This window comes from Rhineura floridana, chromosome 1, assembly GCF_030035675.1.
Source record: "Rhineura floridana isolate rRhiFlo1 chromosome 1, rRhiFlo1.hap2, whole genome shotgun sequence".
Taxonomy (NCBI): Eukaryota; Metazoa; Chordata; class Lepidosauria; order Squamata; family Rhineuridae; genus Rhineura; species Rhineura floridana.
This window is the reverse complement of record NC_084480.1, coordinates 304,385,565-304,401,581: the sequence shown is the minus strand read 5'-3', so window position 1 is coordinate 304,401,581 and position 16,017 is coordinate 304,385,565. Positions and strand designations below refer to the sequence as shown.

The 16,017-nt window shown below is 44.6% G+C and overlaps 1 protein-coding gene across 1 annotated transcript; it reads left to right on the top strand.

Annotated features, from left to right (window-relative positions):
- Positions 1 to 2,410: 2,410 nt before the first annotated feature.
- LOC133376030 (kelch-like protein 12) lies at positions 2,411 to 13,593 on the top strand. The gene is made up of 4 exons (XM_061607479.1): positions 2,411 to 2,489; positions 3,402 to 3,480; positions 6,536 to 6,760; positions 12,087 to 13,593. Exons 1-4 carry the CDS (start codon positions 2,411 to 2,413, stop codon positions 13,591 to 13,593), a joined length of 1,890 nt encoding a protein of 629 aa, XP_061463463.1.
- Positions 13,594 to 16,017: the final 2,424 nt, after the last annotated feature.

Below are 16,017 nucleotides of genomic sequence, written 5' to 3'. Positions count from 1 at the left end.
TTGTACCATGCTCCCCTGTCTCCTTCCCCCCTAATAGCCAATTGCCTTTCCGGTACTGAAGTTGGATCCACCCTCTGTCCACACCTCCTCCTTCTACTTTACCATTCATTCCTGCTTCTGGTACTGATCTGGGGTACTTCCTCCTTCTGGTTTCTGTAAATGTATCATATTGGTTTTTTAAAAAAACTATTTTGCGATCAAACATAAAATCAAATGTTTATTGAATAATACTTCAATTTAAATTCCATAATTCATTGAAAACACAGAGTTTAAAGGAGGAGGTTATTAACTGAACTTCCTTGGGCTGATAGGGCAGAAAGGGGGGGGGGAGTAAGCTCTAGTACTTTAATGTGGCATTGATCTTGCAGCTGATCCAGCAGCAGGGAAACCCTCTCTTTTCTGCCCAACAGCTGATGGGGATAGGAGAGAGAGCCAAACATACCAAAGAGCCAGACAGCCAGATCTCTCCCTCTCTCTCTCTCTCTCTCTCTCTCTCTCTCTCTCTGTGTGTGTGTGTGTGTGTGTGTGAGAGAGAGAGAGAGAGAGAGCATGCACTGTAAATTGTGTTCTTTTCCTCTGAGCTAGAAACTGACTAATCTGGATCCTCCCTTTGCCAGCTTGAAAGTGAATGGCAGATGATCTCTTGCTTTCTCCCATGATGGGCGGTGGAGGATCTAATACAATTTGGGAGGGGGAGGCATGAAGAGGATATTGGGTGGGTGCACTGGGCAGAAGGAAAGCCCTTTCAAAATGGTAACAGCAGGTGATAGTGTGAAACAATCAATCATGGAAAGGGATTTGCCTCCCAGTTTGACAAATGCAATGGAATTAGGAGTAACCAGTGGCTGCCATCCTTAGTATGCACTATGTTATATGTAACAGCCCAGACGTTTATTTGCTTGCACTTGGGGGGGCATTAACATTGCTCTTTTGCACATCCACAAACCTGCACATGCATGGAAATTTTTAAAAAAGATATCTGACTGTTATGGACTAATCACTGAAAAGGAGTGGACTTAGGGGACTGGCCAATGCTGAAGCAGGTTAGACAAAAAAAAAGCCCACACATATGGATGCTTGAAAATCAGGTTTTCACAATATAAATCCAACCACAAACAAGACATGTATGTATCTCGAGGCTACCAACCGAATATGGAAAACAGATTTTGTGGTTAGGTATGGATGAGCCTTCTGATGCAACCAATGCCTAACACTCCTGGCTAACCTGGCACTTGCCTATACAATCCTATACAGGAGGTGCCTGTCCCCTTAAGAGCCATCCATTGGCAGTTGGAACAGTTGGAACCATTATCATTCCTCCTTTGATCTCCCTGCTATGCAAGCCTAGAAAAAAACTGAGGCCCTGTCTCTGGGACAGGTTAGCAGTTATCTCGACCTCCCAGGGCCAGCCCTACCATTACGCAGAGTGAGACAGCTGCCTCAGGCTAGTGTGTGTGTGTGTGTGTGTGTACGTGTGTGTACGCACGAGCACTCACACGCAGCAGCAAAGTATTGGAGGACAGAGCAGTGTGTCCCACATGGCCTGCCTCTGTGCCATCTAAGCTGACCTGCTGTCCTCTAGTAGAGTGGATGATGCTCTCCTGTCACTCGTGTTGAACTATGATTCAGTGGCCACTGTGGTCAGCTTTTGTATGTGGAACAGGAGGGAGAATACTACTTTTGTCTTTCACCAAAATGTCTTGGGCTAGCCCTGGGATCTCCATTCTTAGAGGCAGAAAACTCTGGGAGGGGAGGGTGTTACAGTATGGGGTGGTCACATCGCAAGAGAGGGCTTTATTTTGCGAAAATGTATTGTACTATCATGTTTCCCCTCTTTGGGATCTTTTGTGGTGCTGAGGTCTGAAATATGTATATTCAGATCCACAAATTCTATGTATGTTAACAACTTAGGCACACTCATTTTTCATTTAAAAAGTGCCATTTTTAAAAAATTCAAATGTAAAAAAAAAAAAAGTAAATCCAATATCTGTGAGAAACTCCAGACCAGAAGTGAAGAACTCTTTGATCACAGGATGTGTTCAACAACAACAAAAATAGTGGCAACATGACTTTTGGCACCCAAAATCACTGTCCCCATTTGATGCAAAAGGTCAAATGTGAGAAGGCAAGGTGCAAACTTGAGACAGAATACATAGCCTGGATTGTCAAGAATTTGGGTTAGGACAGCCTTATTCAACTTGGTGCCCTCTAGATGTTTTGGACTAGAAGTCCCATCATCCCAGACCATTTGCCATGCTGGCCAGGGCTGGAGAGGGATGTACCAGGCTGGGGAAGCCTGTGTCAGGGTGAATGAATGATTGTTCAAGCCCTAGTCCTATTCTGTCCCCAGGTAGGCAAACAAAATGGCACTTCCAAGTGGTTCCTGAGCCTTTTTTTAGAGGCTGAGATTATGGATTCCTTAAGGGATAGTGATGAAGAGGACAGCATAGAAAAACCTCTTCAGTCTCATGAAGCCTATTTATGTCAGGGTAAGTCTCATGGCCACCAGAGTGATGGGAACTGGGATGGGTAACTTTTGGATAGTGAAGGGCCTGGAAACAAAGGCCTATGAGGAGCAGTGGAAAGAGCTGGGCATGGTAACCCTAGACAGATTGAGGGAGGGCATGATGACACATGAGGACTGTCTTCAAATAGCTGCTATCATTGCAGAAGATGGACCAGATTTGCCCTCTGTGGATCCAGAGGGGTTGACTAGAATTGGTGGGTGGATATTGCTGGCACGCAGATTCTGGCTAAAGAGTAGTAATAGTAAGATATGTCTGGCAATAAAAACAGACTGCTTTGGGAAGTGGTGGGCTCTCCACTGATGGTATTTAAAAAGAGCTAGATGGCCACCTGTTGGGAATGCTGTTGCTACATTCATTCTATAATGATCAGGAGGTTGGACTAGATGACGTCCAAGGTCACTTTCCAGTTCTATAATTCTATGGCACCACATTGGCTACCCCTGATTCATACCATAATGACAAAATGGAACAAAGAATGGGAGTTCTCTCCCAAAATGCTTGTTTAATTATTTTTCCAGTTAATAACTCACCCCAGGCCATAGGGCTGCAGGAGGCAACAAGTGAAACAGAATTGTAGGTCTCATCCACACCATACATTTAAAGCACTTTTAACAGTCAAGGAGAATCCCTGGAACTGCCATTTGCTAAGGTTGCTGTGAATTGTAGCTCCATGAGGTCAATAGCCTTGACAAACTATAGTTCCCAGGTTTCTCCATGACTGTTAAAGTGCCTTAAACACATGGTGTGGATGTGAACTGTTCTTCTGTGTCCCAAGAGCCTCTCTGTTGTGTGGAGAAGGAAAGGGGTATGACAAGGCAAGTGGAGCTAAGAGATGCTTCTGTCTTTCTGCTTCTGCTTCTTTTCTTTTCCTAGGCTTGAAACAACTATACCAGGCCCAGCAACTATGTGATGTCACCTTAGGGGTTGAAGGAAGGAGATTTCCTTGCCATAGGTGAGTCTGTCCCATTGTAAACCATGTTTCAGTAGACAAAATATAGCTTTGAAAGCATTGATCTCAACCTATTTCCACTGTGACTAGGACAGTGTTGGTTGCTGGGGGAGCATGAAATAATTGGGTTTTAATGGATTGGACTGAATCGTTTTTTGGTCCCATGTGATCCTATAGATGGATGGATGGAAGCTTTATGGCCTGAGTCATACCCTTCTACCACCAAGGGAGCACAATCATATCCAGAAAGGTAAATCCCCTATCTCAGGCTTTCCCATCTGGTGGCCTTCAGATGTTTTGGAATATAGCTTCCATCAGCCCAAGACAATATGGCCAATGTTGAGGGATGATGGGAGTGGTAGTTCAAAACATCTGGAGGGCACCAGGTTGGAGAAAGGTGTCCTACTTCAAGGTTTGCTAGCCATCAGCACCTCTGCCACACCTGCCTTGAATTTCAATCTATTGGCCCTCGTCCAATCCATAATAGCATCTAGGCAATCAGGGAAGAGACTGTTGCTCCTTAATTTGATGAAAAAAGGAAAACAGTATTGTCAACATATTGATGGCACCACCATTCAGTCTGATGGATTCCTTGCATGTGAATGCAGATGTTAATCAGTACCAGGAGCAAGATGGAACCCTGCGATATCCCACAGGAGAACAGTCACAGGGTAGAGTAGTTGATCATCCAACAGTACTTTCTGAAAGCTTCCAGAGGTAGGAATGGCATCATCACAAAATGGTGCCACTCAGTCCTAAACCTGAAAATGCTTCAGAAGGACTGGATAGTCAAACATATGAACAGGCACTGAGAGAGCTTCAAGAATCAAACACTCCCCCTTTCTATACCCAGATGAAGAACATTAGCCAGATAATATGCTTCTCATCCCCTTTGATGACTCAGGGCCGCCTCAGTAGTGGCTCCTCGTTTACAGAACACTCTCCATAGATAGGCCCTTCTGTCACCTAATTTAATGTCTTTTTGGTGCCAGGCCAAAAAAACCTTTTCATTCTCCCAGGCTTTTAAATTGCTGCTTTTAAATTCTAAATTCTCTGCATCTCCTGTTTGCAACATGGATAGTTATTATTTATTATTATTATTTAAAATACTTATACCCCGCCCTTCTTCCGAGGAACTCAGGGCGGCTCACAATTAAAACAATAAACAATCAGAACAACCAATATACATGTTAAAAACAATTAAAAATAGATTAAATCAAAATAGATTAAAATTATAACATTTTCAGTTAAAAGCCCGCCTAAATAATACAGTCTTCACCTGGGCGCAAAAGGATGATAGCGAGGAAGCCAACCGAACCTCGCTAGGGAGGGAATTCCACAATCTAGGGGCAGCCATCGAGAAGGCCCTATTCTGTGTCTCAGCAAGAAGAACTTGCGAGAAAGATGGAATAGTAAGGAGGGCCTCACCGGATGATCTTGAAGTCCAGACAGGTTCATAGAGGGAGACACGGTCTAACAGATAGCCTGGACCTAAGCCGTATAAGGCTTTATAGGTCAAAACCAGCACTTTGAATTGTGCCCGGAAACAGATTGGCAGCCAGTGGAGCTGGTATAGCAAAGGAGTAGTATGTTCTTTGAACCCAGCTCCAGTTAACATTCTGGCTGCCGCTCTTTGTACCAATTTAAGTTTCCGAGCAGTCTTCAAGGGCAGCCCTACGTAGAGCGTGTTACAGTAGTCTAATCGGGATGTAACTAAGGCATGTGTTACCATAGTCAAGTCTGACAGGTCAAGGAACGGGCGCAGCTGGCGCACTAATCTTAATTGAGCGAAGGCACTCCCGGCAACAGCAGAGACCTGCGCCTCCAAGCTCAAAGTCGAGTCCAGGAGTACTCCCAAGCTGCGAACTTGAGATTTCAGGGGGAGTGTAACCACGTCCAGCACAAGTTGAATCCCTATTCCCTGATCCGCCCTCCGACTGACAAGGACCACCTCTGTCTTGTCAGGATTTAGTTTCAACTTGTTCGTCCCCATCCAGTCCATCACTGATACCAGGCAGCGGTTTAGGACCTGGACGGCTTCCTTGGTTTCATTAGGTGGAAAGGAGGAATAGAGTTGGGTGTCATCCGCATATTGGTGACACCGAACCCCAAAACTCCGGATAACCTCTCCCAGCAGTTTCATGTAGATATTAAATAGTATGGGGGACAGGACTGAACCCTGGGGGACCCCATAGGTCAATGGCCAAGGGGTCGAGCAGGTATCCCCCATAACCACCTTCTGGGTTCGCCCCTCTAGGAAGGATCGGAGCCACCATAGCACCATGCCTCCAAGTCCCATCCCAGCGAGGCAACCCAGGAGGATACCATGGTCGATGGTATCGAAAGCGGATGAGAGGTCCAGTAGAACCAACAGGGACACACTCCCCCTGTCCAGTTCCCTGCGTAGGTCATCCACCAAGGCGACCAAAGCCGTCTCAGTCCCATAGCCAGGCCTGAAACCAGATTGAAATGGAGTTCCATCAGCACAAGGGTTCCCCTTTGCACAACAGAACTTCCCCTCCTTCGACTCTCCCCATACATCCCACCACCCTCCCCAAATCTGCTCTGGAGGGTTGGGGAAACCCTCAGAACAGATTTGGGGAGGGAGCACACAGGGAGAGCAAAGGGAGGAGAAATTCCATAGTCCTTGTGCTAATGCAGGTGTGGGGAACCTTTGGGTCTCCAGATGTTGCTGAACTGCAATTCCATTGGTCCCAGCAAGCGTGGCCATTGGACAGGGATGATGGAAATAGTAGTTCAGCAACATCTGGAGGGCCAAAGGTTCCCCACACCTGCACTAATGGAACTACTTCACTGGGTACCAACCAACCTGTTTCACCCTCTGGTGTTTTAAAAATGTGTTTTGCTGCTTGTTTTAATTTTCTACCTCTTTTTTGAAAAATAATTGCTTAGCGCTGCTTTCATACTGTAAGGGGGGTTGGGTGTGATTTTATCTTTCTTTTACTATTTTCCTGTATGACATCCAGAAAATGTTATTATTGGGGGTCATGTAAATATAGCTAGAAATAATAGCCATGGTTGCTCTCTCTAAATGCAGGATGCTATTGGCATCAGTCAGTCCTTACTTCAGAGATATCTTCATCAATTCCAGCGAGTCACAAAATGGGGAGATCCAACTCGAGGACATGGCCGCCTCCACACTCCACTGCCTGCTGGAATATCTCTACACAGAAGAGCTGTCACTCACAGCAGACATTGCCCAGGAACTTTTTACTGCAGCTAGCAAGCTCCAGATCCTTCCACTGAAAGAAACAGCTGGAAGGTAATGCAGGGCAGATGCCCCCCCTACCATTTTGCAACTGCCACACACATTTGTAGACTGTCAAATTCCCAAAGATTGTAAACTGAACACTTAAGAACAACCCTGCTGGATTAGACCAAAGGCCCAGCATCCTCCTCTTTACACAGTGGCCAACCAGATGCCTATGGGAAGCTCACAAGCAGGACCTGAACGCAGTAGCGCTCTCCTCACTTGTGATTCCCAGCAACTGGGATACAGAAGCATGCTTCCTCTGACACTGGAAATGCACAACCATCAGGTCTACTAGCTATTAGAAGCCTTATCCTCCATGAATTTGTCTGATCCTCTTTTAAAGCCATTCAAGCTGACAGACATCACTACATCTTCTGTAAAAACCACCCTGGATCCAGAGGTTTATACCAACTACTGCCTGGTCACTGTGGCGGCACCACAGCCACCCTCAGTCTCATGCTGCCTGGGGAAGGGACATCCAGCTACAACAGAGAATACCCCTCTCTCTGCCCCCCTTTTCCCCATTGAAGAACTTATGCCACCAGACAAAGAGGGTGATTTTTCTACTCGACTGCCCTTTATCAATCAGCCTCAAAACCTTCCTTAGATCTCCGTGAAGCCTCTCAAGGTAGTGTAGTTCATGGATTCTAGGTGTGGGTTTAAAATAAGCTGAGACCACAACAGGTTTATGAAACAAAATCTAAAGTTTACTAAGACAAAAATAAGAAGTTTTAGGGAAAGGCTTTACTTGACAAGGTTACAGAAAAAAACAGCATATCCACCAATGGATCAAAAAAGAAAAAAATGAAGTTAGATTAAAATGCCATCCACTTTCCCTGAAACCTAACAGCCTCTTAACATACCATTCTCTGTAGAATCTTCTCTAGAGTTGCAGCCCTTCTTTCTGTGTCCTTACCATGCTGAGTTCCACCTTAAACATCATCTCTGTTTACCTGCCCCCTGCCAATCACAGGCTCAGCCCCGTAGGATACAGCCAGCGTGAAGTAACGGGAGCCTTTAATTTTCCCGCCCTTAGACAAGAGAAGTGCCATCTCTCATATACACAGTGGAGTTCTGCTGCCTTCTCATTCGAGCCTCAGGGCAGGACAGGGATAGCAAGTTAACCCTATAATCCCCAAACAAACAGACAAGTAAGATATGTATTCCCATAGACTATACAACATAATATGAAAGCAGAATCCATACAAACAGTTCATTTCAGTAATGTCAAGTTGCTTCACGGTCACCAATACACCTTTCTGGGGCAAGATGATAGAGAAGGTGGTGGCAGTTCCAGTCTGGATTCAGATCCAGTTTTGCAACAGAATTAGCCTTGGTCACCCTGATGAATGATCTTCTTCAAGAGACAGAGAGGTGGAGTGGAATCCTGTTGATTCTCCTGGATCTCTCAGCAGCTTTTGATACCATTAACCACAGTATCCCCTAGACTACTGGGGCATCATTTTATGGTGTTTTTGCTCCTTTTGCAGGCTCAGTTTCAGAGAGCAGTATTCTATGCCTATGTCCCAGCCCCATGGCAGCTGATCTGCAGGATACCACAGGGTACTGTTTTGTCCCCAATCCTATTTATTACCAATATGAAGCTGCTGGGGGCAGTCCTTAGGTCATTTGGGGCAAGGTGTCATGCTAATGATGCCCATCTCTGTTTCTCTAACATCTAAATCCGGAGTGGCAGTGCATGCCCTAAATTGGTACCTAGATGGAGTCATGAGCTGAATCCTAACAAGATGGATATCCTATGGATGGGTGGTTTCCTGTCCAATAATTAGATTACACACTTGCTGTGGATGGGGTTGCATTCCCCCTGAAGGAGCAGGTACGTAATTTGGGGATGCTCCTAGATCCATCACTATTACTAGAGGCCCAGGTGACCTCAGTGACTTGGAGCACCCATTCCCTACTTCAATTGGTGCCTTAACTACAACCATCCCTGGATAGGAACAGCCTTGCCACAGTGTTCCATACACTGGTAACTTCATGATTATACTACTGTAATGTGCTATATGTGGGGCTACCCTTGCATCTGGTTTGGAAGCTGCAGCTACTGCAGAATGCAGCTGCTAGGGTGCTTAGTGAGACACCTGGCTTTGCACACATTACACCAGTGTTGAAGGATCAGCACTGGCTGCTTATTAGCTACCAAGCAAAGTTCAAGGTTTTGTTGTTGATATCTAAAGCTCTAAAAAACTTGGGGCCAGGATACCTAGTGGATCATCAGACAAACATAATCTTTAAAATCTTCCATGAAGACCCTACTCATTTTTCTGCCACCAGCAGATTGTCACTTGGTGCTAACGTGGCAGAGACAATAATTACTTTTCGTAGACCCCAACCAGTAATTTTTAATTTTGATTTTGTTTTGTACACTGCCCAGATTTATTTGTAATATATAGTTGTGTTTTGTTTTTATCTAGTCTCTAGGAAATTTTATGGAATTTTGTATTTTCCTTGATTATACGGAAATTGCTTGCAGAGTTTTATTATATTAAGCGGTATACAAATATAAATAAAACTGTAGAATTCACATTACTTTATTCTTCTGGAAACGTCTTTGGGAAAACTGTTGTAAAAAGTGATATATAAATATTGTAGAGACCATGAGACAGAGCATTTTGGTGGTACCCCCACCAATTAAGGAACTCCCTCCCAAATGACATTTGTCTGTCCCCCATTTTGGAACAAGGAGAAAAACATTTTGTTTACTCAGACCTTTGGAATGTAATCATCCTTCTTGCTGACAGTGCTGTGTTGTATATATTGTTATGATGTTGTTAATGATTATTTTTATTGTTGTGCCATATTGTTAGCCAATGTGATGCCCTCCAAATGTTTTGGACTACAGTTCACATCAGCTCCAGCCAACATGGCTAATAGTCAGAGATGGCAGAAATGATAGTCCACAACATCTGTAGGGCACCCCATTGGCTCCCCCTGTGTTCCCATTGAGAGGAATCTGGATGCTCAGGTTTCGGCCGTGTCCAGGAGTGCCTTTGCCCAATTAAGACTGGTTCGCCAACTGCGCCCATTTCTAGAGACGTCTGATCTGATAAAGGTAACACATGCCTTAGTTACATCCCGGTTGGACTACTGCAATGCACTCTACGTGGGGCTGCCCTTGAAGACAGTTCGGAAGCTTAAATTGGTTCAACGTGCAGCAGCGAGAATGCTGACGGGGGCTGGCCCTCGAACCCATACAACCCCCTTGTTACAACAGCTCCACTGGCTGCCAGTTAGCTTCCGATCTCAATTCAAGGTGCTGGTCTTAACCTTTAAAGCCCTATATGGTTTGGGCCCTGTTTATTTGTCCGATCGGATGCCATTTTATGAACCCTCCCGCCCCCTGAGATCTTCTGATGAGTCCCTTCTTGTGATTCCCTCAGTTTCACAAGTCCATCTTTCGGGAACTAGAGATAGAGCGTTCTCTGTCATCGCCCCTACACTTTGGAACTCATTACCAGTTGAGGTGCGATTGACTTCTTCGCTTTTGGCATTCCATCGCCAGGTTAAGACATTCCTATTCCGGGTGGCGTTCAACTTAAATAAGGAATAGGAATAAGTATAGGAAAATTTTTAAGGAGAAATGGTGTTTAACTTAAATGAGGAATGGTAATGTTCTAATTTTAATAGATTATGATAACATGTATATGTTACTATGTAGTTTTAGTATATTTTTTTTTGTAAGTGATTATAGTTTATTATGCATATTGTATTTATGTTTTTATATTGAAATTGTTCGCCGCTTTGAGTTTCTGGAAAGATAAAGCGGGTTAGAAATGTTTTAAATAAATAAAAATAAATATAACTATGGGGAAATAGATAAATCCCAGAGCAAAGTCTTATCTGAAGACCTGAATGGGAGAAGGGGTTGACCCATGTCAGTCTGGTTTTCACCCAGGTCATGGGACCAAAACTACTTTGGTTGCCTTGGTGGATGACCTACACTGGGAACTGGACAGGGGGAGTATGTTCCTGTTGGTTCTGCTGGATCTCTCAGTGGCTTTCAGTACCATCAATCATGGTATCCTTCTGGACCGCCTCAGAGGATTGGAGCTGGGAGGAACTGTCTTTGAATGGTTTCGGTCCTACCTTGAGAGTTGTGTCCAGAAGGTGGTGCTGGGGAACTGTAGTTCAACCCTTTGGCCTTTGGCCTTCCACAAGGTTCCATTTTGTCCTCCATGCTATTTAACATCTACATGAAGCTTTGGGGAGTGGCCATCCGAGGATGTGGGCTGAACTCCAGCAGTATGCTGATGATACTCAGCCGCCCTGGGCTCCTGCTGGGAGGAAGGGTAGGATATAAATCAAATAATAATAATAATAATAATACACATCAGATCCCAAGAATGTAGTGCAGGTGCTGGATTGGGAGCTCCAGGCCATAGTGGGCTGAAAGTGGGTGCACAAGCTGAAATTATATCTGGACAAGACAGAGGTGTTGGTGAGCAGAAATGCTAACCAGGATTGGGGTTGTTGGCCCACTCTGGATGGGATTTCACTCCCCAAGAAGAAGCAGATCTGCAGTCTGGATCCTGCCTTGCTGCTACAAGATCAGGTAGTGGCGGAGGCAAGAGGGGCTTTTGCTCAGCTTCAGCTGTTGGCTAGCTGTGGCCGATCTAACTGCTCTCACTCATGCCCTAGTCACCTCGCATTTGGGTTACTGTAATGCATTCTACATGGTGCTGCCACTGAAGTTTACTCAGAAGCTTCAGCTGGTACAAAATGTGGCTGCCAGGATTTTAACTAGATCTGCTTTGAGCACATTACACCCACGCTAAAAGAACTCCATTGGCTCCCAGTTTGCTTCTGAGTAAAATTCAAGGTGCTGGTTTTAACCTTTAAAGCCCTAAATGGTTTGGGAGCTAGGTATCTGTTGGCCTGCCTTCCCCTTATTAGTCATGACCATCACACGAGAACCAAGGAAGAGAGCCTGTTATTAGTGCCTGCTATATCTGAAGCCCAATGGGCAAATACTCTGTCATGACTCCTAGACTATGGTATGTCCTCCCCTGTGAAGTAAGATCAGCCCCTTCCCACTTATAGATGGCTACTGAAGACAGATCTTTGTATTCAAGCATTTGGTTAAATTTTTGCCCCTGATGTTTTTAAGGATTTTAAGAATTTTTTGGATTTGTTTATATATGGTTCTTTGGTTTTGTATTTTTAAATTTCTGTATGGTTTTATGTGTGCTTTGTATTTTTAAATCTATGTAATCCGCCTCAGGACCTGCATTCCAGGTGAGAGGTGGACAACAAAAATAAATTTATTAGTATCAGTATTAGTATAACTGGCAGCATTTCTGTTGTTTCCTGTCAGGTTTCTTGAGATGAACATCTCCATGAACAACTGCCTCAGCCTTTATGGTCTGGCTTATCAACACAACCATCAAGCTCTGCTCGAAGCAGCCTCATGCTACATCAAGCAACACTTTGCACCTCTTGCTAAGCAGGATGTCTTTCTGAGTCTAGAACACAAGGCTTTAACCAGCCTCATCTCCTCAGATAGCTTGGAAGTGCCCTCTGAACTGGTCGTCTACAAAGCTGTGCGCAACTGGATGGAGTCTGCAGCCTCTGTGCGTCTCCCGCTGTTCAAGGAGCTCCTTGGACATGTCCGCTTCCCACTGCTCACCCACGAAGAGCTCGTTGATGTCCAGGCAGACATCGCAGAGTATTACAGGCATGTGCGTCTGAGGTGGAAGGAGCTGGATGGGGCAGGGAGGCTGGAAGAGAGCAGGGGACTCAGAAAGGGTATGTACGATGACTGCTTTGTTTGTGTGGAGGTCAATGAAAACAGGACCCAGGATGGAGATGACCCAGAATCTTACCTACACTGTTTTGATCCTCACACAGAGAAGTGGGAGAAGTTGCCACCGTTGAAGTACTTGAGCTACTCTGGATGCACATCCATGGACTGCAAGCTTTACTTGTCAGGAGGTCAGAAGGACAACTGCTCTTTTGTCAACACTCTGCATGAGTACAATTCCTTGACCGGCCAATGGACACAGCTCCCATCCATGTCCACTGCCCGGGCAGTCCACCCCTTTCTAGTCTGCAACAAGAAACTCTATGCTGTTGGAGGTTGCAGTGAGGCAGGTCCTCTCTCTTCTGCTGAGGCCTTCAGCGTGATGCAGAATACATGGGCCCCTATCTCTAACCTGCCCCTCGCCTTGATGTACCCTGCTTCAACTGTGCTGAAGAATAAGCTTTACCTCATAGGAGGGAAAGCTTCCAGGAGCTACAGGGGGCTTCTTATCTATGATACAAATGCTGACTGGTGGACTGAAGTACCCATGGAGTTTGCCTGTTATGGAGCAGCTGCTCTCTCGGTCAGTACCGGGATATATGTTTTTGGTGGATACACTGAGGAAAGGGGAAATTATCAGGTCCACAGTGCGATGGCCACTGAGGAGGTCCCTTGCTGCACCAAAGGGAGCTTTTACCTCTATGAGAATGGCAGAGTGAGCTGGGAAGTCAATATCCCAGAGCTGCCAGCAGCCTTGGCCTTTGCTTGTGCAGTGGAGTGGCAAGGTAAGCTTTACCTGTTAGCAGGCAAAGACGAAAATCATCCGTACAACACAATTTACAGCTGGGTACCAGAGGACACAAGCTGGACTCGGTGCCCCGAGGAAATCCCCCCAATGTTTTCCCAGGTGAGAATATTCAGCTGTGCAGCCCTGAAGGTGCCAAATAAGCCGATCCGGTTCCTTCTCCTTGACACAGCAATGACCCCAGCTGTGGCCGGGGTGGATGATGTCAGGAAGGGGCAGCTGAGCTCTGCTGCTCGAGAGGGCTGCAGCCTTAACTGCTGTTGGGGTGGAAGATAATCCCCAAAGCTTCAATGGCCTCATCTGCTTCCCTGTGCATTTGGGAGTGGACTACCATAATAAAGGTCTGTCTCATCTTAAAGTAGGACTTTCCTTTGCCTCCAGTTTCCATTTATTTCCCCAATGCTGTCCTTGGGATACCAGGGTTGCTTGAAACTGACAAGAGGTCTGGATATGTATCACTCCTTGTTAATCCCTTCCACTAGCATGGAAACAGACAGTTTTACATCTGTGCTAGATGCTTATTAAAAGACCCAAGCTCTCCTTGAATTTTGTATTCTGGTATTTTCTACATCAGGGATGGGGTATCTGTGGCCCTCTAGATGTTGCTGAACTCCAGATCCCATAAGTCCCAGCAAGTATGGCCAATTATCAAGGGATGGTGAGAATTTTAATCCAGGAACAGCTAGAGGGCCACAGATGACTCATCCCTGTGCTAAGAACGGATGGGTGAATCTGTCAATTTTGGTTTCTCTAGGCTTCTCATTTTTCTAATCTTAAATTCAGTTCTCCGGATTTCCACACCAGTTTGTGATTTTTTTAAAAAAAAAATCCTCATGAAAATTCCTCAGCATTTGAGAGTGAATTTCTTCTAATGTACACATTTTTGCAGAGCAATTTTCCTTAACATAATGCATGTTAATGTTATTTTCACAAATATATGTATTTTTATGCACACTTTACTCTAGTGCATGCATTTTTGAATTCATTACTTAGCTAGAGAACTGCATCACAAACTTTGGATAAGTGTACATTTCAAAGGATGGCCATGTTTTGGTTCGTGTATTGTTTTGGAAAGTTTGAATTAGGTAAGTTCAGCTTTAAATGCAAACTGAATCAAAGTTCTCCATCTCTAGTTCTAATTCCCATATTTTTTTCAATCTTTACTTATGCCTTTCCCCATTTTTTTGTGATAAAACTCAGTTGCAGCACCAGCCTCTCCGGTGAGGACAGGTAAGGTGCTAATGAAGCTTTTCAGGTCTGTTGTGGCTTTAAACTGAGCATTTCCTCTTTGAATTATTATTAGCCCATTATATTGCTTCCTGTTAATCTGGGCCAAGGACTCTGGTTTACCTCTGGAACAGCCTCTCTAAATTTCCCAGTGCCAGTTTGTCTTCCCATGGGGGGGGGGCTTTAATTACTGATTTCCACTTGTTAATTTTCCTTTTCTTTTTTTTAATGACGCGATATCACTATAAATAGTGAAACAGTACTATTAAAAGAGAGAGAGAAATAATTGAACTAATAGACTTTATAGCTTATAAAGCTTATAGGGAGATGCATTTGCTTCACTCATTCTGTGTTCATTCTATATTGATACTAGAAATATATTAGCATATTTGCTTTGAATTTGTTTTGAATGTCAAGATATTTTATTTTGACTCTAACTTTATTACAATTGTATATTATGAATGTATGCATTTTATATATTTTGTAAAACACACACACACACACAATTCAATAGCGAGAAGAAATCAGTAATTAGAGCTTCCTTTCTTTCCCTTCCCTCCCTCAGACGAAGAGAAAAATGTCAGCAGGGCAATTTAGAGAGGATTTTCAAGGGGCAAATTACAAGACTATTCATCTCTCATTCTCCCAGCCTGGATCGACAAGAAGCAACACATAGGGGCTGAACCTGCAAGGGAAAGGCTTTCAATTAGCATTAGAGTAGAAAACTGAACCTTGCAAATTCCCTCCAGTACAGCTGCATTAACATTATGACAAGAATGTTGTACCTCAACAAAATTGTTGCACTGTTTGAACCTGAACCTGCTACCTGCTAAGTTTTCCAGCCATTCCGTTACATGTTCCATCCCTTCCCTACCAACAGTCAGTCAGCATTCTATGTCCACTGAAAAGGCTGTGCTCAGTTTTTTGGATGGAATGGGGTGGACACATTTGTGCCTAGTCATAGCTACAACAAATCCTTTAATTTCTCCATTGAGGTCTATGGATACTTCTCTATTCCTTCCCTGGGGACATTTAAAAATGAACCAGGTAATGACATCCAGATAATGTGATGACTCCTTCTACATTTATACATATCTATGTGTCTCTCTCGTCATATCCTGGCCACTCCATTCTGTCCCACACACGCACCCAAGCACCCACACTTGTCAGGCTTTTACCCCTATCATTTATTCAACATTCTGCACCATTGGGCGGTATTCAACACAGTCACTGAATGACCAGAAGGATTTCTGCTTGCACAGTGGGACTTCGCTCCCTCTCCTCCCCTCACTCACAACCCCGGGCCATCCCTAAATCTTTTGCAGAGGGTTGGGGGAACTCCCGGAACAGATTGCCGCCCTGGGCTTCTACTGGGAGAAAGGGTGGGATATAAATCAAATAAATAAATAAATTTAGGGAGCGCACAAGGGGAGGAGAGAATGAGAGCATTCCGTCGCGCAAGGAGAAATCCTT